This window comes from Aquarana catesbeiana, linkage group LG01, assembly GCF_042186555.1.
Source record: "Aquarana catesbeiana isolate 2022-GZ linkage group LG01, ASM4218655v1, whole genome shotgun sequence".
NCBI lineage: Eukaryota > Metazoa > Chordata > Amphibia > Anura > Ranidae > Aquarana > Aquarana catesbeiana.
The window spans coordinates 766,506,120-766,528,141 of record NC_133324.1 but is presented as its reverse complement, the minus strand read 5'-3'; the positions used below and the strand labels follow the sequence as shown (position 1 = coordinate 766,528,141).

Genomic DNA, 22,022 nt, shown 5'->3' with positions numbered 1-22,022 from the left:
CCTCACCAACACACCTAACACTACTCCTAACTGTAACTAACACAAATCTCCTAACTAAATACTTTCTGTCTTTAAGACCTGCTTCCTGGAGGCTCTTAACCCCGTGTGTGCTGAAATCCCTGTAGTCAGTGGTGGAGGCTCTTTCCCACCCGAATATCACTTCAGGGCCTCTGAAATTCCAGGTCCCAAATATCTCTCTATTAACACAGAGAGAACTGCGAGTCAGTCCTCTCCTGATTATAGCTATTCCCGGGAATTCCTCACCCATCCTGGGTGACCCCCTGAATACTTCCTAACTTACCTTAAACAGACCATAACCCAAATATCGGTGCTATATAGCACCCGTCCAGGACCCAACCTTGGCGTCCTGTACACAAGGTATGGCAGGAGTGGAGGGATCTTTTGGCTCGGGTGGGAGTTGAGACGGTCAGTATGGACTTTCCGTCCCTGTTGTTATATTTCATCTGTTTAAATTTTGAACAGGGGGTGTTGGTCTCAGCCATCAACCATAAGTTGGCAGGTTTGGCATTTCTGTTCAAATGATGGGGTGTCCAGGATTTTACAAAGGATTTTCTTGTTCGACAGACTCTAAAGGGCTATAGGAGGGGTTTCCGCAGGCGGGACGGTCGCTGTCCGGTCACTTTTGTTATGCTTCAGGAATTATGGGTTCAGGCAGGTTCCATGTGCAACTCTGCGTATGAGTCTGTTTTGTTCAGGACGGCGTTCGTCCTGGCGTTTTTTGGGGCTCTTCAGATTAGTGAGTTGGTCAGTCTGTCTAACACGTTGCATGGTGGGCTGTTGGCGAATGAGGTAAGTTGTTGCGATTCTTCCGTAGACTTATTCATTTATGTTCCAAGACTGATCAGTTGGGCAGAGGTTCGTATTTGCGCCTCTACAGAGTGCGGGGTTCCCCCATTTGCCCAGTCATGGTGGTGGAGGACTTTGGGCGGTTACGCCCGCAGCATGATGGCTCTTTTCTTATGCACCAGGACGGATGTCAAAATTTTCGGTTTGTAGCTGTATTTCGGCGTTGCCTGATCGCATCAGGTTTCGATGCTCGGAGTTACTCCTTCCGCATCGGGGCGGCTATGGAAGCCACTTGTTGGGGGTTGGAGGAATCCATTTTGAAGTGTATCAGCAGATGGGAATCCGATTGCTTTAAGATTTATGTGCGTCCTGAACTGATCTATCATGTCCTGTATGTTTTCTTGTCCTATGTATTGGTTGTTTGTGGATTGATTTCTGCCATGTTTTCCTTATCGTCTGTCTTTTACAGGCCCTGTTCCTTGCCTCGTGTGGATATTGGGGCACTCTTTTGTTTTTTGGGGGGCAAAGCAGGCTGAGGTTCGACTTAATGGGCGCCATCTGGGTTTTAATAGGAATGATGCCACCGTTAGGTGGATTGGTATCCGGGTATGTTATGGTGTAGGGTCCTTCCGGAAGTACACCATTTTACTCGGCTAGACAGGATTCCCAACATACTGGTGCTGCATGTGGGTGGTAACCAAATCATCATGTATAAATCCATGCGTCAACAAATTCGATTTCCTAAGGCTGCGCACGACCTTCCCGGACATGCTAGTGGTCTGGTCAGATATTTATTTATTTATTTATTTCAGGTACTTATATAGCGCCGTCAATTTACGCAGCGCTTTACATATACATTGTACATTCACATCAGTCCCTACCCTCAAAGAGCTTACAATCTAAGGTCCCTAACTCACATTCATACATACTAGGGACATTTTAGACAGGATCCAATTAACCTACCAGCATGTCTTTGGAGTGATATCATCGGCCGCTCTTCTTGGCGCTTTGCCAGGTCGGTCATGAAGCTGAACAAGGCGCAGATAAAAACTAATAAGGAAGTTAGACGTTTTGTTACGCGTAATGGTGATTTCGTTGTCCGGACAGAGATCTGGAGGTGGATACTTGGCGGTATCTGTGGAGCAATGGGGTCCATTTGAATGCCATGGTAACAGATTTGTGGTCCTTGGGCATTCAGGATGGTGTGCAGAGAGCATTACATTTGTGGGGGGGCCCACAGGTGTAAGGCTTTACCCCTGTGCGTGGTGGCGGTTGGGGTCTGTGGAGGCATTACCAATTTTGGAACTGCAATGTTTGTTCCCGAGCCAATGTTGCGTGGCTGGGAATAATGAAGTATTAAAGGTGATACCCAATCTGAATGGGGTTATGGGATGCCTCCCAAGATCGTCAACCTAGTTTAGATATATTACGGGTACTGGATTTTGATTGTTTCTGTTTTAAGAAATGTTATTGTTCATTTGTTAATAAAATGGCCAAACGGGCAGTTTTCTCCAGATCGGTGTCAAGTGTCATTTGTTATAAACAGAGTTTGGGAGGTTCAAGTGTAGTAGGGGGTTGGAGTTATACATCTGGGGTACCCTAGCCAAGACAGGCCCGAAGCAAAAAATAAAAATAAATAGGCATAGGGCCTCATGATAGGGGAGACAGGGCATAACAGGCAAGAGGGGGTTCATGTTAATAAGGGAGTATGTAGAGGTCACCTACAGTGATTGGCTTGTGGCTTCAGGAAGGCAGGGGAGATGAACACGTGCAAGACAAACACCGCAGCCGACTCGTGCTGGAGCACAGAAGAGCCGGAATCCCCGCCCTCCTTCCCTGACTTATTATCCCCGTGTCGGTGTTGCGCGGCTGGGGATAGTTAAGTGAAGTGTGTTTGTCCCTGAGCTGGTGTTTTTGCGGCTGGGGATAATTAAGTATTAAGGGTAATACCCAATCTGAATGGGGTTATGGGATGCCTCCCAAAATTGGCAACCTAGTTTAGATGTATTACGGGTACTTCATTTTGATTGTTTTTGTTTTAAGAAATGTTCTCCAGATCTGTGTCAAGTGTCATTTGTTATATACAGAGTTTGGGAGGTTCAAGTGTAGTAGGGGGTTGGAGTTATACATCTGGGGTACCCTAGCCAAGTGTTAAACATGTTACAAACATTTTAGGCATTATTTGTTACGCTTGCACAAATGTTGAAATATTCGCAAACCAAATTTTTTTTTTTTTAATAAATAGACCCTTTAGTATTTTGTACAGATTTGATGTGTAACTGTAACTAAGACTTCTTTATTACTCAGGTGGCTTCAATCAGTCAAAAATTACTGGCAGCAAATTGATGAAAGGGAAGACAGTCTTGTGGCAAATCCACCTAAAAAAGGAAGACAAAATAAACTGCAAAAAACAAAAAAGAAGTCTTCCAGAGTTCGATTAGGTAATTTATGTAAAACAAAGGTTTTTATTTATACATGATGATTTAATTATATGGCATTAAACATTAATTCAGTGCCATTTGTCTGTACAGGTAGAGTGATGGGCCTTTTTTGATCTGCCTGTTATAGGATTTTGCTCTGAAAAGCATAAATAAAGTAGACACAGTTTACTAAACACTTTGCCATGTCATTTCCAAATAAAGCATTTCTGCAATACATGATGCAAGATCACAGCCTTGTACAGGCAATGAAACAGAGCAGAAATCATATAATATTGCAGAATACTGCAATTGCCAAATATTGAGTAGGGAAAGTCAGTGATATTGGAGCTATCTATTTAAATTTGCAATTCTGTGTGCCTCGACACTCGAGATAATTATTTAAAAATGGATGACCCCACAACTATTTTGAACACTTATCACTGTTTGTTTTACATTATCTAGATAGTTAACTGATATATACCATTTCTTGTGTGAAGGAAATATATGCTGGAAGAAATACATAAGCTGCTGTTGCTGAACTTTCTACAAATGATAGTTTCCTGGCTATCATGCTAATACAGTGGCTTTCATATTTTTCAAGCCACTGATCCAGAACACATATGCAAACAAAAGTTTGGTTTCACTTGCTTCACACTTGTCAGTTGCCACAAAGTACAGAAGCCATTAGATCAGCATGACAGTGTGATGGCTAGCATTTTCAGAAGGTCAGTCAATGCTGACATCATACATATGTCCTTTGCTAGTTGGCATTATATACTATGTGCTATTACTATTTATGACCCTAGCTTTTTAGATTGTACTAGGTCTGAGCACTCTTGCTGGCCAACTTCACTGATATATATGTTTTTTTTTTGTTCTGGCAAGTCAAATACCACCTTTTTAATATCTCTCAGGGACAGTTTTAGGTAAACAAATAACTGCAGACAAATCTCACAAATATTAGCATGCCATGTGATTCAACCCACTGGAGTCTGCCCAAAACTCATAATCGGGATCGTTTTCTGTGTCTAGTCAATATGTGGTGTTTGCGTTAAGAGATTTGATGAGTTTCCTGGACAGTTGCATTCAACTGATTTCTCTATTCCTAGTAGTACTAATAGTGTACATTTCTTTGAGCACTGTCATGTAACCTTCCTGGGTGCCAGAGAGACAAAGAAAGTAAGGGACACCTTTATGGAATCCAGTTTATTTTTACATTTGATTTACTGAAGTTTCTGCCATGAAATTAGTGTTACTGTTTTGTATTTATTAAATATGTCTTTTGTTTAGTGCATTATGACAAGAGATATAATGACTTGGAAACATATATTTGTTCTGTACAAAATTCCAACGTTACAGCTGAGCATTACCATCCGTTTGCTGCATTAACCATAGACCATGTAAGTATAACCACAATTAATGATGTTCCATTTAACAAACAGTTTGAGTAGTTTTGCTAGTGTATTTTTTCTTTCTGGAAAAGTGAAAATACCATTCAGTGAAAGTGAGTGCTTGGCTATCCATCAGTATGCCTGTAATTATGCGTATAATCATTTTATGTTAATGGAATGCATGGCACTAAGTGAATGAAACAGCTTTTTTTAAACACTTGTTTACTAAAAATAGGTAAAGAACTATGGAATCCCAAAAGATCTTACATGTTCTCCTCGAGAATGCATACAGCTATATGACACCATGGCAAAAGTATGGCCAACATGTGCAAGTATGAAGGTAAATTACATCAGTGTATTAAGTTAACTGTAATATGTGCAGTTTCCATGCATGTCTTTGGACTTTAATAATTCAGTTTGGCTGATGTACAATGATATCACCACATGTGTAGTAGGAGCCAATCTATGGGACACTTCAAGTTGCTATGATCATGGAGCAAAATAAGCTAGGGGAAGCCTCCAAGTTCACAGTATGCTTAGCTTCCAAAATTCTTACAGGTTAGCTTATGGTGATAAACTAAGCCCTATTCATTCTCCAGTCTATCTGTGGTTGCCTGATTATAGTTGTTCCATTAAGCATAATATCAAACTTCTTCTTTATCTCTCTTATTACTTTCTAGAAATAGAATGATTGAACTAATTCAACCCTAATGCAGATCTCTTGGAAGAAAAAGAAAAGAACAATACAAAAATAAAAAATTACTGGAAATCCCTTTTACGAAATCTTACCACACAAATTTCCCTAGAAATAGTTTTATTTCAATGTGTTTAGTATGTTGGTAGGCATGTGATAAAAAAAACACATACCAAGCTTCCCAAGGGCCACAATACATTGGCCATTAAGGTGTTACTAAACCCAGTAATCTGAAAATAGTTCATCCCCCCCCCCCACAGTGCCCACAGCTTATAAATCTTCTTTTTACATTAAAATGCTGCCACTATATACCTTTTTGGATGATTTGTATACCACGGGTACATGATAAACTACAGTTTCTTCAGTGCTGAGAGTTCAGGAAGGAGGAGATTTCCACTGCAGCCTGTATACATGCCCACATGTGTGATGTCAATATCATGTGACCTGTTCTCTCCAGCATAAAAGACACAACTGAGCATGTGCAGGTCAGCTACTCTGCCTGTGCTAGCTGGCCTTCCCCAGATAGACAGTGCAGGAGGGGGAGGGTCTATGCATACAGGATAAAACAGCCTTTTTACACAATGCAGAGGATTAACCCCTTATAAGTATGAATATAACAAGCATGCTATTCTGCATATACAGTGCAAAAAAGTTTTAACAGCACCACAGATGTGTATGTTACAGCTAAACTAACTGAACCTCAGCTTTAATCGAAATTGATGTTAGTCAATGGAGGTTGGATGAGAGTCGAGATTAGCGCAGGTTCACAGTACAACATAATATGTAATTTTGTGAATAATTATATGTCTTATTGTGCAAATACTCCAAACTGAAAAAAACGATGTGCAAAAAAACCCCAATAATTAAAGTGCAAAAGAATTGTGAAATTTTTTTTGCACTTTACTCTGTAAATGTAAATGGAGCCACATTACACCAGATTGCTGTGCCTACCTTTCATTCCCAACATTAGGCTCTCCTTTGATCCCTAAAATTTTGCAAATCTTTAGTTTAATTAATATATATTTTTTAGTGCTAAGATGCATGTAAGTATATCACATGACACTATATAATAGTTAGGTTCTGGTGAAAGCAGAGATAGACTAGCCATTGACTCTGTAAATTAAAATTGATATTTGCATATCAGAGTGACCTGAGTTTCAGGATGCCCTAGAGCATTTATAAATATGTTAGCTGCTAAATGCAGGGACTTGAAGGATAGAGTTTTTCATTACTATTGTTAGTTTCAAAGTGTGATGAATGGCTAGGTTTGCTTTAACTTAATCCTCTAAACACAATCCTAAAATGCAGATTTCAAATGATTTCATTATTGATTGCCTTTAGTCCAAAGATAGCACAGTGATTTCATAGTTCTGAATGCTTTTACTAAAACTACCATTCAATAAACCCACACCTCAGACCAAACCAAAAATGTGGATAAAAAATAATAAATTACAAAATAAAACTAAAAAACTAACCCCAATCAGTGTCTACTAAGCTGCTGCTATTCTTAAGCTGGGTACACACTACCCACTGGGTTGCACGAATAAAAAAACCTGACAGCTCCGGTCGTAGCCGCTGTACTAGCCATGCGAGGTTGGTTCAGTGATCTCCTCGCTGAGCTGTTGTGTTCTGACAGGGGGATGCCCAATGGCTGAAAGCGCTGATCGAGAGTCGGGCGGATGCTGGTTCTCCGGGTTCTCCTCTTCTCTGAATGGCTGACTATTGTCAGACAGACCTACATACACGCAGACCGAATGTCAGACAGTTTTTTTTAACCGGCCGTTGTCTCCAGACATTCGGGTCATGTGTATGGGGCTTAACACACAGCATATAAGTGCTATATTGTATACCCCAATCTAGCTGCTGCATATAGTATACATTTTCTAAAACTACACATACTGTCCCAATGAAAAATCTTCCTTTAAAGTCTGCATTGTCTAGGTATTTCATTAAAAAAGATTCCATTGTCTTATGTTACTTAAGCCCCGTACAAAGGGGAGCATATTGTCCACATACAGGGCTTGTTTATCTTACTGTTGTCCCCTGCAAAGGCTATGTATCTCAGGAGTCTTTCACAGCAAGGCTACAAAGCTCTCTATAGCTAATGCACCATTATGAATTTTTAGAAATATGGCCATTCAAGATGCAATATCAAATGATAGATCCATTTTCTTTGTTTTTGTTTTGTATTTGTATATGTGTATGTATTTTCTTTCAATGCCTTGTATTTATGTATTTGGAATGAAATGGAAGAGTTTGTATGTATTTTAAAATGTAATAAAAACAATTGAAAACAAGGGGCCAAATGACACTACCAGCACTGTGCTGTATAAAATGCTTTTTTTTTTTCCTGGGTTAACAAACGCTTTAAGAAATTTATTAGTTAAGTACTGGGGTATATTAAAAAAAATGATAGGATATTAGGGAGAGAATTGCCTGACAAACCACCTATCCACTTTAGGAAAGCCCCTACCCTGGGGAACTATGTAGCGTCCAATGTAGTAGAAAAAACACAAAAAAATGTGATGTTTGTAGATCCAAAAAGTCTGTAAATGTGTAGGAAGAAACTGTATAAAATCTAAAAAGTTCACATCAGAAGTCACCAAAAAAAAACCATATGATATTACTCAGGTTATAACCTGTTCTACCATGCATGTAGTTTATTTATGTCTATGTAGTAAACAGTGGTCCACCATAAAATTACATATTGGAATTGGGGAACATATTGTGAATATTAAGAAGGGTTTCCCAGGGCACAGCCTTTCTAAGCATTATGTCTTGCAGCATAATAAGGATCCTTCCAATCTTAAAGTGATTGGAATAGATAGATATGAACCACACTGGAGAGGAGGGAATGGAATACGGGGTGTTTCTCATCCAGAAACTAAAAAAATTTTTGATTTATGCACCATTTGGGTTTACTATAGAGTTGGACTTGAATTGTTTATTTAGTAACAGCTAAGAGGTAGTTAGGAAGGGGTGATCCACAAATATATTCATTTTATAGTATTTATTTACATATTTTATATTTTTCAGCTGAGAATTTGTAACTCATTTTTTAAGGTTTAATTTTAATGATAATATTTACCATTCATTTTGTAATAATTGCGGTTCTGTTTCCAAATTTAATGGATTGCTTGTAGAATACATTGTAATTTTCCATCACTAGGGGGAGTGGCATATCTGTATTTGTCACCCCTGCTTGATTTATTTATGTGATTATTGAATGGTTTAGTAATTACTAGTATTTAGGATCTTACTGATGGTCTAATTAATATTGTTAGTAATGTTTGCCGAATCATATATCATTTTGGATTTGATCTTTTATTCACAATTGGTATTCTTTAAGAAACATAACATCTTTGACATCTGTAAAAGTATGTTTCCTGAGTGCAGCTGTAGATTTGGTTTTCTTTGAGCACTTAGCCCAGTTTTAGAGTATTCACATGTTCAGACTGTAGTTTAATATATTTAAACTGAGTAGTTTATGCTTTCTAGCCTATTTTTCATCTTTACATTAGCCACAAAAAATAAATTTGCCATGTCACACTAACTATAATATTTATTTGTTAAGACTTTGGATCCTGAAGAGAATATACACCTAAAGGACAAATTACTAATCACCAAAAATGATGTGATAAAATATCAAGAGGCCCTTAAAAGCGAATTAGTTGACTGGATTGAAAAAGGAAATTGTGCACAAGTAAGTTCTATCAATCATTTTTTTATTAGACTTTGAAAGATAAACAGACCCTATAGGATGGAACAGTTTAATCACCTCAATACCTCAGAATTGTAAAAAAGGTTACTTTCTGGAGCACCATTTATAAACAGCGTTACAGAAAGCACACACTGGGGGCTAGTGTGTCTGTGAATGACTGGATGGAGCTGTCATTGAACAGCTCAGATCACATGCGCATTGTACAGAAGACTTTGTAAACACTGCCATTGTTTACAAACATTGAGCCCATTAACAATGGAAGAAGCTCCCCCTCCTCTGTTGTGAATGAGCTGACTGCTAGTATACACAGCAGGAAGGAGGATTGTGATTGATCAGAGGTAAAAGTGGGATCGAAGGGTCGTGGTTAAGATGGCGACCTGAGCGGACGTGTGTGTCGGGAGCTCCGCATCTGAAAGGCTAAATTATCCGCTTCACACAGGACTATCGCATCCTATCCTGACCGAGAGGTGCAGGCTGGTCCCGGGCATGAGAAGGGTAAACTCCGGATCGAATCGCAAGCGGAATCCTACCCCAAAATCCCCGCCGCTGCCCCGGGGTACACGTGCTCTCGGCACGTTTAACATGGCATCGCAAACTGATCAGCCGCACCCGTTCTCTCTAGGGAATGAACAGTTTAATGCTTTAATGCAAGCCATCACGGGCTGCCAGACCACGCTTATGGCGAAAATTGAGCAAATCCAGATGGAGATGGGTCTGGTTAGAAGAGACATGGACAAGTTCCGTGACAGGCTATCGGAGACTGAGAGAAGGGTCGGAGACACCGAAGACACAATTCGAGAGCACAATGCCTCCCTCCGTACTCTGCAACTCAAGATGAAGGCCGTGGAGTCTCGTGCGGAAGACCAGGAGAATAGGAATCGGAGGAATAACCTCCTCCTGGTGGGCCTTCCGGAGGGAGCCGAAGGCCGTGATCCGGCTGCATACACGGAGACACTCTTGCGCGTGCTACTGCCACAGGCTCCATTCTCCCCTTACTTTGCGGTGGAAAGAGCGCATCAGATGCCATCCGTCAGAGGCCCGCCTGGGGCTCCACCAAGAACCTTTATTTTCAGGCTACTGAATTTTAGAGACCGGGACCTGGTGCTCCGTGAGGCACGGAAACTGGAGGAGCTGCGCTACGAGAATGTGAAAATCATGTTGTTCCCAGACTATTCCATGGAAACACAGAGGCAACAGCGTACCTTTGACCATGTCAAGGCCCAGCTCCGTACCAAGGGCATGAAGTATAATATGCTATTCCCGGCCAGACTCAAGGTGGTGGATGGTGAGTCAGCTAAGTTTTTTACATCCCCAGAAGAGGCAACCGTTGGCTGGATTCCCTCCCCAGAGTCCGTTGACCACATTCCTCGCCTTGAGTCCATTTCCCCTTCTCCCTCCGGTCATCTTGCATGCATAGAAGCTATTTCGCTCACTTATCACTTGTGGCTATAACCCCTTCTCTTTTTGTTGAAACTATGCAGTGGGAAACCCCCTCGGAGACCTAGGGATTATGTTACCCGGCGGGTGGAGACCTGAACCCCGACACTTGGGAGGTTACAGGGAGTTCCTCACTAGGGTGCCATGTGGTGAGATGTTGAGACATGCCCCCCCGTGTGCTGGGCTGTGCTCCATGGGCAGCAAAGGAAGGATAATGGAAACTGTTCTGGACCGTTTCACTGGCCACCCTATGTACTATCTCTCCCCAGCAAGATGGAACTGCGTATTATCTCTTCCCCCTCTTTTTTTTTTTCTTTTCTCCTTTTAATCCCCTGGAAGGAACTTTTAAATGCTCCCCTACCCATACTGGTCGGCTGAGGGGGTGAGAGGGGGACTCTGGATCCCCTGACTATGCAGCTGCAAGACTCACATGTAACTATGCTTTAAACCCTGTTCAAGGAATATTTTTGTGCTGGAACTTATTATTACCTATTGTTGCTCACCGGGAGCTTGGGAGGGGGGTGGACACGAGGGAGTGTGGGAGCCTGTTTCCCTCCTTTTAGCTCTGTGTTTTAGTTCTTCTCATGGAGTCTCTAATCAGTTATTACAGTTTAATTTTGTAACTAAGTTCAAGCCCTTAGATTGATCTAAGTGTAACATGCTAACTATTCCAGATGGATATGTTCTTGTATGTGTGTTTTACTACCGCTAAGTGCCTTCAGACATAACGGACGGCGGAGTGTCCTGCTACCGCCTTTAGGAATTGTGTCCCAGGTGTGCTGTCTATTACGCACTCCCCCACAGGAGACTTTCCTACACCATAGATAATTAAGTGTTTTGTTGGGTTAGGTTCGGGTACACAGACACCCTAAAATATGTTTATCAGGGTTTCTTTTGTTGCTTTTTTTTTTCTTCCTTTACCTTCCTTTAGGTACTGGTTTTATTTGCTTACAATTGATCAGACAGGGAATAGTGATAACTAATGTGCATGAGTCGTGGTGCTTTACTTTACTAGCCTTGATATTAAAGGTCAGCAGGCTCTTTGTTGATCGGGGCTTGGTGGGTGTGTTTGTCTCTTCGGGTCCTGACCACAATGATTTCCCGGTATTTATCTCCCCCATTTTTATAATATGGCTCCATTGAAAATTCTATCGTGGAATGTTAGAGGTCTAAATAATAAAATCAAACGCTCCCTAGTTTTCGAATACATGAGGAAATATAACCCCCAAATTTGTATATTTCAAGAAACTCACTTAGTGGGTAGTAGAATTATGAGTCTTAAACGTCCCTGGGTGGGCCATCATTACCATGCCACCCACACGAGTTACTCCCGTGGGATTAGTATTTTGATACATAAATCCCTGGGCTTTGAGCTCCTTGGGGTAAAATTGGACCCGGAGGGACGGTACGTGTTGCTACACGTGCTCATTGATATGATTTAAATGGTGATCGTTGGTTTATACTTGCCACCTCCTGCTACCCTATCTCTTCTCCAATCCATTGCCTCTCTGTTGACACAATTCCCCACAGATAATGTTCTCCTAGTCGGAGATTTTAACATCCCACCTAACCCATCTGTGGATAGGCTCTCGTCCGATTGCCAAACGGATTCTGCCCTCTCTAGATGGGCGCAGGTGTTTGGATTGGTGGATGTTTGGCGGTGGAAGTATCCCTCGGAACGCATGTATACCTGTCACTCCTCATCACATAACACACTATCCCGTATAGACCTTCTATACGCCAGTATCAGTATGCTCCCCAAAATACAGGATATCAGTATGCTTCCCCGAGGTATATCAGACCACTCTCCCCTGCTTTTCTGCATACAAACCGCAACACCCTCAGCAGATAGGATCTGGCGCCTATCCAGATTTTGGATAACCCATCCCACCTGTGAGTTTGAAATAAACAGTTTAATTAAACAATTTTGGTCACTAAATGCAGGCACCACCTCACCGGGGAATGAATGGGAAGCCTTCAAGGCCTACATTAGAGGATGTTATATTTCCTCTATTGCTACTGAACAAAAAAATGATCTGATTACATTGGAACAGGCGGAGGCAGAGGCCCAGGCCCTCGAGTCTCGTTATGCTCAGACTGCTAATCCCATCACAGGTCAAGATATGAGGGTAGCATATAGAGAGGTGATGTTACTCAGGGTGGCAAAGGTGAATAAGCGGCAACTAGTTCAAACCCAGAGAATCTTTGAGCAGGGGGATAGGACGGGCAGACTCCTGGCCTGGATTTCTAAGGAGCAATCCACAGTCTCCACTATAGCCCGGCTTAAAAAAGATGATGGGACTTTGGTGGCTGCCCTGGTGGAAATCAATGCTTGCTTCGTGGATTACTACTCTAGACTGTATTCCTCTAGGGTGGACTACTCCGTCGGAGAGCTATATGAGTTCCTGGATAGGGTGTTATTCCCGGTACTTCCCCCTCAGCGAGAGAAAGTTTGGAGGCCCCGATTACCCTAGAGGAGGTACAAATAGCGCTAGGATCAATGCAGTCAGGTAAAACCCCGGGATTAGATGGATTCCCACCAGATCTCTACAAACAAAATATGGAGGTGGTGGCACCTAGATTGCATAATATGATTACCAAAACGTTACAAGCGGGGGCCCTTCCCCCTTCCATGTCCCAAGCTATTATAATAGTGATTCCTAAAGCGGGTAAAGACCCTCAATTATGCTCGTCATATCGACCGATATCCCTCCTTAATTCGGAGGCTAAAATATTGACAAAAATCCTTGCTAGACGTTTGAACGAGGTGATACTAACTCTGGTGCATGAAGACCAATCGGGTTTCATGCCAGGCAAGGGAACAGATATTAATCTCCGTAGACTGTACTCGATCTTGGCCTCGGGAACAGGAGACGGTCGCCCTGCGGTAGTGGCCTCCCTGGATGCAGAGAACGCTTTCGACTCGGTCGAGTGGCAATATCCGTGGGAGGTCCTCCACAGGTTCGGATTTGGTCCGGTCTTTATCTCCTGGGTCGAGGCCGTGTATAGGTCTCCGACGGCCAGGGTCCGTACCGGTACCGTCCTCTCCGCACCCTTTTCTCTGAATAGGGATACGAGACAAGGATGTCCCCTCTCCCCGGGACAATTTGCACTTGCGATAGAGCCCATGGCAATCCTCCTTCGCTCCGACCCTGAGATACAGGGCATCCCAATAGGCCCCCTCCACGAAAAAGTCTCACTATATGCGGACGACACCCTCCTGTATCTTACAGACGACGGGACCTCACTGCGGACTGCGCTTTCGGTTATTGATGAATTTGGGCGATACTCAGGGGTATGTATAAACTGGGGAAAGTCAATTCTGTTCCCACTTCATCCCGGCACTGGTCCCCCCCCCCCAGATGAGCAGCTCCGGAGGGTCTCCCAGTTCAGATACCTGGGGGTGGAGATACACAGAGACCTAAAGCAATTTATTCCCCTAAACTTGACCCCAGTAGTCTCCCAGCTCTCCCACAGGTGTGTAGCTTGGAAATCTCTTCCACTCACGCCTGTGGGACGGGTTAACCTAGTTAAGATGACTGTGCTGCCCAAGTTCACCTACCTTTTCAGGCATACTCCTATACCCATACCTGTCTCCTTCTTTAATAAGCTGGACAGCATACTCACCTCCTTCGTATGGAAGGGAGCGATGCCTAGGATAGCTAAAACAACGCTGCAACTACCGGTCACTTTGGGTGGCCTGGCTTTGCCATGCTTCATAAAATACTATTGGGCAGCGGTCCTAGTTACCGTTAGATAGTGGTTGTCCGAGACGCCGGCTAATCCCGCGTCTAAACTGGAGGCAGCGCTGCTGGGGAGTTGAACACCTTAATTCACAAGGGCCCTAAATCTAGCCCCGGGTGACTCAGATCATGAGGACGACGATTAGAGTATGGGACACGGTCGCCTTGAAGATGGGGAAACCAAATACATGGTCCCCCTCAACACCGCTATGGGGTAACCCCCGTTTGCCCCACTTTGCTTCCATACCAGACCCGAGTATATGGGTCAGACATGGGATTATAAGTCTGGGAGACATTGTATCCGGGGGACAGTTTCTTACTTTTGATGCCCTAAAACGAAACAAAGACCTACCGAACCAGATGTTCTTTAGGTACCTCCAGGTACGTCATGCATACCGCTGCCAATTCCCTCCTCTGATAGATCTGCAAATGTCTGACCTAGAAAATATGCTGCGGTCATTGGATGGTGGTGGTGCACTCTCTAACATATATAATAGGCTGACCATGCTGGATACCTCCAAGGTTTCTCGACTGTATACAACATGGCACACCGATATCCCTGATCTGACTGACAAGGACTGGGAGGAGGGTGTTCAGCAGTATCTACCCTAATGATTTCAGCCAGGGACAGATACACCCAGTTGAAATTTCTTCATCGGGCCTACTATTCCCCAGCACGCTTGGCAAAGATTTACCCGGGTAGATCGGCAATATGCCCTAAATGTGGCTCAGACGATGCGGATTTCATCCATGTGGTTTGGTAATGCACCAGGGTGGAGGGATTCTGGAGGGCAGTCCTGTCTGATATTAATTCCATAGGGAAGGTCATGGTCCCATTTAGTCCTATTCCGCTCCTGTTGGGTATATGTGATTTCCTTGAGGCCCCCCAGAGGAAGAAACTATTTGTCTTCTATGCGTCCTTCTATGCGAGGAAAGCTATTCTTTTACAATGGAATCAGACTCAACCCCCCACTAAACAACTCTGGTTGTCCCTGGTAAATGCTGCCCCACCCCTCTACAAACTAACTTACCTAGGAAGAAACTGCCCACATAAATTAAGATATAAGATATGGGCCTGTTGGGTAAAAGTGAGACATCTGACTCTAGAATAGTTCCTGGTAGCTCTGTCTTCCTCATATCTATTCCCCTCTAACACCACTTTCCTGTGCGATCATTATCAAACCTCAATCCACTCATAGAAATTAACTAAAAGGATTGACTGAGCGAGACCCGACCACCCCCCCCTCCCCCCCCCCCTTCTCCCCATGTCCCCTCCCCACATCCCCCCTCTCGCCCCTAGGTCCTCAACTGCTATCTTGGTTACTATTGTAATTGCCAATTATCAATTAATTATTGCAATGAATGTTGCACATGCTATAAGTACTTTGACACAATAGCTTGTTTCATTGTTAAATGATTATGCCGGAAGGTATTTAAACTGTTAATTATTCTTTGTCTGATAAAATAAATAAACTTTATGTTAAAAAAAAAAAAAAAAAGTGGGATCGAACACCCCCCGTTTAGTTCGCAGAAGAACTCCCGAACAGGGGGAAAGTTCTAACCCAAATGGCGAACCCCCATTGAAGTCTATAAGAGCCGAACAGGAAACATCAAAAGTGCCTATTTTGAAGGCTTATATGCAAGTAAATAGCAATAAAATGGGCATGGGGGTCTGGGTACTGCCCTGGGGGACATGTATCAATGCAAATCTGTTTTTAAAAACTATAGTCCTTTTGGGAGCAGTGATTTTACTTATGCATGAAGTGCTACAATAAAAATGAAAAATTCCTTTAAATATAGCGCATAGGGGTCCCTTTAAGTGGCACATCTGTAGCATGCATAAGTCATGCAGCAGCAAAAATGATTTTTTCTAAAGAAAAAAAAAACAAATCAAATCCCATTTAAGAAGACTCATGGTTACAACTGCCAACACCCGACTATTGAAAAAAAACAAAAAAATGTCGTGCCCCCCCCACTCCATACCAGGCCCTTTGGGTCTGGTATGAATTTGGAGGGGAACACCACGCCAAAGTTTTAAAAAAATAACGGTGTGGGGTCCCCCTCCAAAATCCATACCAGAACCTTATCCAGGCATGCAGCCTGGCAGGTCAGGAAAGGGGGTGAGGGGGGGGGGTGTGCTTTGGGGCAGAGTTTTAAAAAAAAATTGGGGTTGGCAGGCGAATCCTTAGTGAAGGATTTGTTAAGAACTTGTCTCTTCTTTTTATTACTTTTTGTACACTTTTTTGGTGAATGGGTAGGGGGTACTATGTATCCAATACTTATTATTATTATTATCTCAAGTACTTATATAGCACCGTCAATTTACGCAGCACTTTACATATACATTGTACATTCACATCAGTCCCTACCCTCAAGGAGCTTACAACCTAAGGTCCCCCACATTCATACATATACTGGGGCCAATTTTAGAGAGGATCCGATTAACCTACAAGTATGTCTTTTAGAGTGTGGGAGGAAACCGGAGTACCCGGAGGAAACCCACGCAGGCACATGGAGAACATGCAAACTGCAGGCAGATGGTGTAGTGGTTGGAACTAGCTACCCTTTTTGCTGCTAGGTGAAAGTGCTAACCACTACACCACTGTGCTGCCCCAATTCACATAGGGGGGCCAGGATCTGGGGGCCCCCTTATTAAAGGGGGCTTCCACATTCCGATAAGCCCCCTGCCCTCAGGTATCTTGGAGAGAGTACCAGCACAGAGGCTGCCAATCATCTACTTTAGCAGATTCTTCCTCTGGTCCTTCTCCATCACTTGCCACTTGATTTAAAGCTACAGTATAGTTTCAATCTGTGTAGCAATTAGAGATTATATCAAATCTGTGGTTTTCATCTGCCTATTTTTTTTTTTACCCATTGGGGGGTGTATTGTAATATTGTTTTGATTTGAAAGATATTGCTGCTACCTCCACTGATTATGAGATTGTTTTACTTTCTGGTGAAGTTGGGGCGGGGGGAGGGGAAAATTTTAAAGTGCTACTGACCACCAATGATTGTGGAATAACTTTTTTCAAAGGTAGTATAAGGTAAATTTAAGCAATTCCAACTGTTTTACTTTTTTCCTTTATATAGTAAAATATAAAAAACCCAGTGATTAATATATACCTCAAAAAGAAAGCTCTATCTATTTTTTTTTTCCCCACAAGGTACAAACGGTTAGTATATGCACAGATCCATAGAATAACGAGAAAAAGAAAATAAGCAGGTACATAGGCAAACAAAAATAAATACCTAAAGCCATTTTACCATATTAATATATGTTCATGTATAAACCAAAGCATTCCCTGAACTATGCACCATAAAAACAAGCACAGGGGAAGCAGAGGGGAAAGACCCTTCAGTAAGAAAAAACTAATTAAAATATATTAAACCATTAAAAATAAAAAATGAGCAAAAAACAAAGAGAAAAAAAAGGAAAAAACAAGAAGGGTGGGGGACCCCCTCCAGACTAATCCATGCCAATACCTGGTGCCCTAATATATAGATGATCTTGGTCACAGGTAAAACCTCAGAATATCGGAGGTAGAGGAGGAGTCTGAGGGAGCAGACATGTCTCCTTAGAGCTCTGCTCCAGGGACGGACACACCGGAGAGCCACAGGCTTCAGCGGTCAAACGAACGGCACACGATTGTGTCCCTCACATCACAGGACCCTTCGGTACCGATATCATGGTCCTTAAAGGACAGAAAATCAATTTTAAAGCCATTTCTAAAAAGGAAACCTCGCCCAGGCCGTTATCCAAGATGGCGTCCGCTGCCCCCTCACAGCACAGTACACAGCGCAGCCTCAAGCCTCTGTCACATAGCTTAAAGTCACAGGAATCTGCTGGTGAGTCTGACTCTGACACAGGGAGCTCAAAATCAGTAGTTCAATCGACTATGTTTAAACAATTTGAACGTATGCTGCAAAAAGCTCTTAAACAAACATCTGACCACATAACTGACAAGCTGACTAAGGAAATTAGAGAGCTGGGACAGAGAACAGCTGAATTAGAAGTGCAGGTAGATGAAATTGAAAATCATACTCAACAATATACTTCAGAACTAGATAACCTTAAAGATGAGAATTTGTTGTTACAGTCCCGTTTAGAGGACCAGGAAAACAGAGACCGTCGTTCTAATTTGAGAATCAGGGGAATTCCTGAGTCTATTGTGGACTTACAGGCTACTATGATAGCTCTCTTCCAGGAACTGCAACCTGGCATTCCTGTTGAAAGGCTAGAGATGGACAGAGTACATAGAGCTCTAGCCCCACGCAAGACAAACGGTCCTCCCAGGGACATAATTGCTAAATTTCACTTCTTCCGCACTAAAGAGCAATTATTTTCAGCAGCCAGAGGTAATAGCAATCTTAATTTTCAAGGACACCAATATCAGCTCTTCACAGACCTTTCTCCACTCACTGTTGCCAAGAGATGCGCTAAAACCCCAATTGCAAGTACTTATTAGCAATCAAATTACATACAGTTGGGGATTCCCATCTTCGCTACGTTTCACCCATCTTGAACACAAATACGTGTGTCGCTCTTCTGAGGAATTGCAAGCAGCATTGATTAAAATGGGCCTTATGGATCAAATTTCATCTAGGGACCTCCCTCGCAGACGCTCTGCTTCTAGATCCTCACAGCAACAACAGTCATCAGCTGGATCTGAAAAGCCTGCTTCATCACATCAAAATCTTCACAAACGTGGTAGATATGACAATCCAATATCGATTGCTACTGATTCTATGGACTGAGTGTATTTTACCATTTCATCCTATTTCTTGTCATTTTCCTCAATAGCCTTCTGAAATTTTGGCTAGAGGTAACATCAGTTAACAATTACTCACCTGGACTCTGGCTCATTGTTATGACTCCCCTTTCATTGCTTTCTTCCAGGAAAATGTATACATTTTTTTTTCTCATATATTTTATTTTTTTTTTTTCCTTCCCATAATTTTTACTTGCACAGGACTTTAGTCACTAGAAATCTGCTCTTACATTAAAGTTCCTGTTTCTTCTTTTAATTTATGAGTCTCAGCCTGGTTCAGTGTTCTCTTTATGTTTTAAGGGACTTTTCACGGAAGCTCCCAGGAAAGTAATAGGAAATGGGATTCATCAAAATGAATATGGTTCATATATTACATATTGGATAGTCTATGCGGTCCTGATAAACTGAAGTCGATTCTAGACTACCCTTTTTTCACATAGTTTTTTTTTTTTTTTTAACCGCTTCAGCTCCGGAAGATTTTACCCCCTTCCTGACCAGAGCACTTTTTACGATTCGCACTGCGTCACTTTAACTGACAATTGCGTGGTTGTGCGACGTGGCTCTCAAACAAAATTGACGTCCTTTTTTTCCCACAAATAGAGCTTTCTTTTAGTGGTATTTGATCAACTCTGCGATTTTTATTTTTTGTGCCATAAACAAAATAAGAGCGTCAATTTTGAAAAAAACAAATTTTTTACATTTTGCTATAATAAATATCCCCCAAAAATATATAAAAAAGCATTTTTTTTCCTCAGTTTAGGCCGATCGTATTCTTCTACATATTTTTGGTAAAAAAAATTCGCAATAAGCGTTTATTGATTGGTTTGCGCAAAAGTTATAGCGTTTCCAAATAGGGGATAGTTTTATGGCATTTTTATTAATAATTTTTTTTTTACTAGTAATGGCGGCGATCAGCGATTTTTATTGTGACTGCGACGTTATGGCGGACATATCGGACATTTTTGACACATTTTTGGGACCATTGTCATTTATACAGCGATCAGTGCGATTAAAAATGCACTGATTCCTGTGTAAATGACACTGGCAGTGAAGGGGTTAACCACTAGGGGGCGGGGAGGGGTTAAGTCAGTACTAGGGAGTGATTACTAACTGTAGGGGGGATGGGCTAGCTGTGTCGCTACGCTGATCAGTGCTCCCGATGACAGGGAGCAGGGATCAGTGACACTTGTCACTAGGCAGAACAGGGAGATGCTGTTTACATCAGCATCTCCCCGTTCGTCCTCTCCGTGAGGCGATCGCGGGTATCGGGTGACCCGACTAACGGAGCTCCTGTGGGGAATTCAAATGGACGTACCTGTAAGTCCATTTGCCCAGCCATGCCATTCTGCTGACGTACATCGACGCGCGCCGGTCGGGAAGGGGTTCTTTTTCTGGTTCTCAATGCACTATTACTTTTTGATTAGATATAGTGGTTCTCCGGTGCTGTCCTTCCTTTTGGAACATTTTGCAGCCCCTTACGTTACCCCCAGACCCCCCACTTAAATTATGTGGGACTCTGATGGTGACATTGGAGACTCTCTGGGATTTTTTGAATTTCCTCAGAGACGCTCCTGTACCCTATTGATAGCCTTTTATATGTTAACATTTTTTGCATCTAATAGGGTTGTTGATTTTTGTATTTTGTTTTTTCTCCCTCTCTCTCTTTCCTCTCTTTTCCTTCTCTCGGGGTGGTGGTTGCGGCTCACGGTTCAGGTTGTGTATTCCCTGACATAACGATTGTCTTTGACGTGTTATGGCCCCCATAAATATATTGTCCTTGAATGTACAAGGATTCAATATTCCACATAAGTGCACTAAGGCTCCCTTGCCACCAAAAAATATATTATTTGTTTACAGGAAACTCACTTCATCGATAAGGCCTCTCCTAAATTTTTATCTGCCACATACCCACAATTCTATACAGCCTCAGCTACTGTTAAGCAACGTGGTACACTTATCGGGTTTCATAGAACTGTGCCATTTACTCTTGTATCCCAACTAAAGACCCTGAGGGTAGATATCTTCTGCTTACAGGATACATTTCAGATACACCAGTTACAATTGTATCGTACTATGCCCCCAATAAACGCCCGGAGGCTTTTCTATCACATCTTTTCCAAATTATTGATACGCACAAGTTTGGGACGACCATTTTATGTGGGGACTCGAATACTACTGTTTTTCCATATTTGGATAAATCTCCACCATCAGTTATTAAAAATTCTAACAAATTATCCCTCCAACGCTTGCTAAGTATCCATGGTTTGGTAGACTCTTGGAGAGAACCTAACCCCACTAGTAGGCGCTTTACTCACTACTCATATCCACACAATTCTTTTTCACGTATAGACCACATTTTGATCCCAGCTAGTATGCTCCCAGAGATTATTTCCTCTAAAATTATTCCCTTTTCTTGGACTGATCATTGTGCGATTGTCACCACCATAGCTTCTCCGATACCCAGGTCACAAGATACAACTTGGTGTATCAATGATTCGACACTAACCCACCCATCCCATCGCATAGAGATAGAGGCAGCACTTACAGATTACCTTTCATTTAATGATAATGAAGATATATCAGCCCTTACTCTATTGGAAGCCCATAAAACTGTCATTTGTGGCAAACTTATACAACAGGCCACATCTCTTAAAAGAGCATGTAAGATTTTATTTGCAAAGTTGGAAGCTAATTTTAATGCTAGTCATATGGCTTTTCAGTCTAATCCTAACGCTACTACAAATTAAAATTTAGATAAAGCACGTCTTGATTTAGACCTATTTGTAACTGACTCAGCAGATAAAGTCTTACTCAAAAAATATCACATTCAATATCTTAAGGCTAACAAACCTGACACCTTAATGGCACGTATTCTTCGAAAAATACAACATACACAGACATCTATAAGACTGAAAACTTCTTGCGACGCTTACACGAGTAATCCAGTTAAAATATTAGAGATTTTCCGTTCTAACCTGGCTAAACTGTATTCCTCTAACATTGACTTTGACAAAACTAAGGTAGACGACCTGTTCTCTGG

General features: G+C 42.2%; 1 protein-coding gene across 2 annotated transcripts in view; it reads left to right on the top strand.

Annotated features, from left to right (window-relative positions):
• The window catches only part of LOC141113204 (probable ATP-dependent RNA helicase DDX60), a 477,260-nt gene that overhangs the window by 207,766 nt on the left and 247,472 nt on the right, over window positions 1–22,022 (top strand). The window contains exons 21-24 of one of the 2 annotated variants that reach the window (XM_073606175.1): window positions 3,115–3,248; window positions 4,518–4,627; window positions 4,854–4,958; window positions 8,887–9,015. In XM_073606175.1, the coding sequence (XP_073462276.1) occupies window positions 3,115–3,248; window positions 4,518–4,627; window positions 4,854–4,958; window positions 8,887–9,015 (478 nt within the window). The remainder of the gene's footprint in view (window positions 1–3,114; window positions 3,249–4,517; window positions 4,628–4,853; window positions 4,959–8,886; window positions 9,016–22,022) is intronic. The other variant, XM_073606185.1, reaches the window with a different exon arrangement.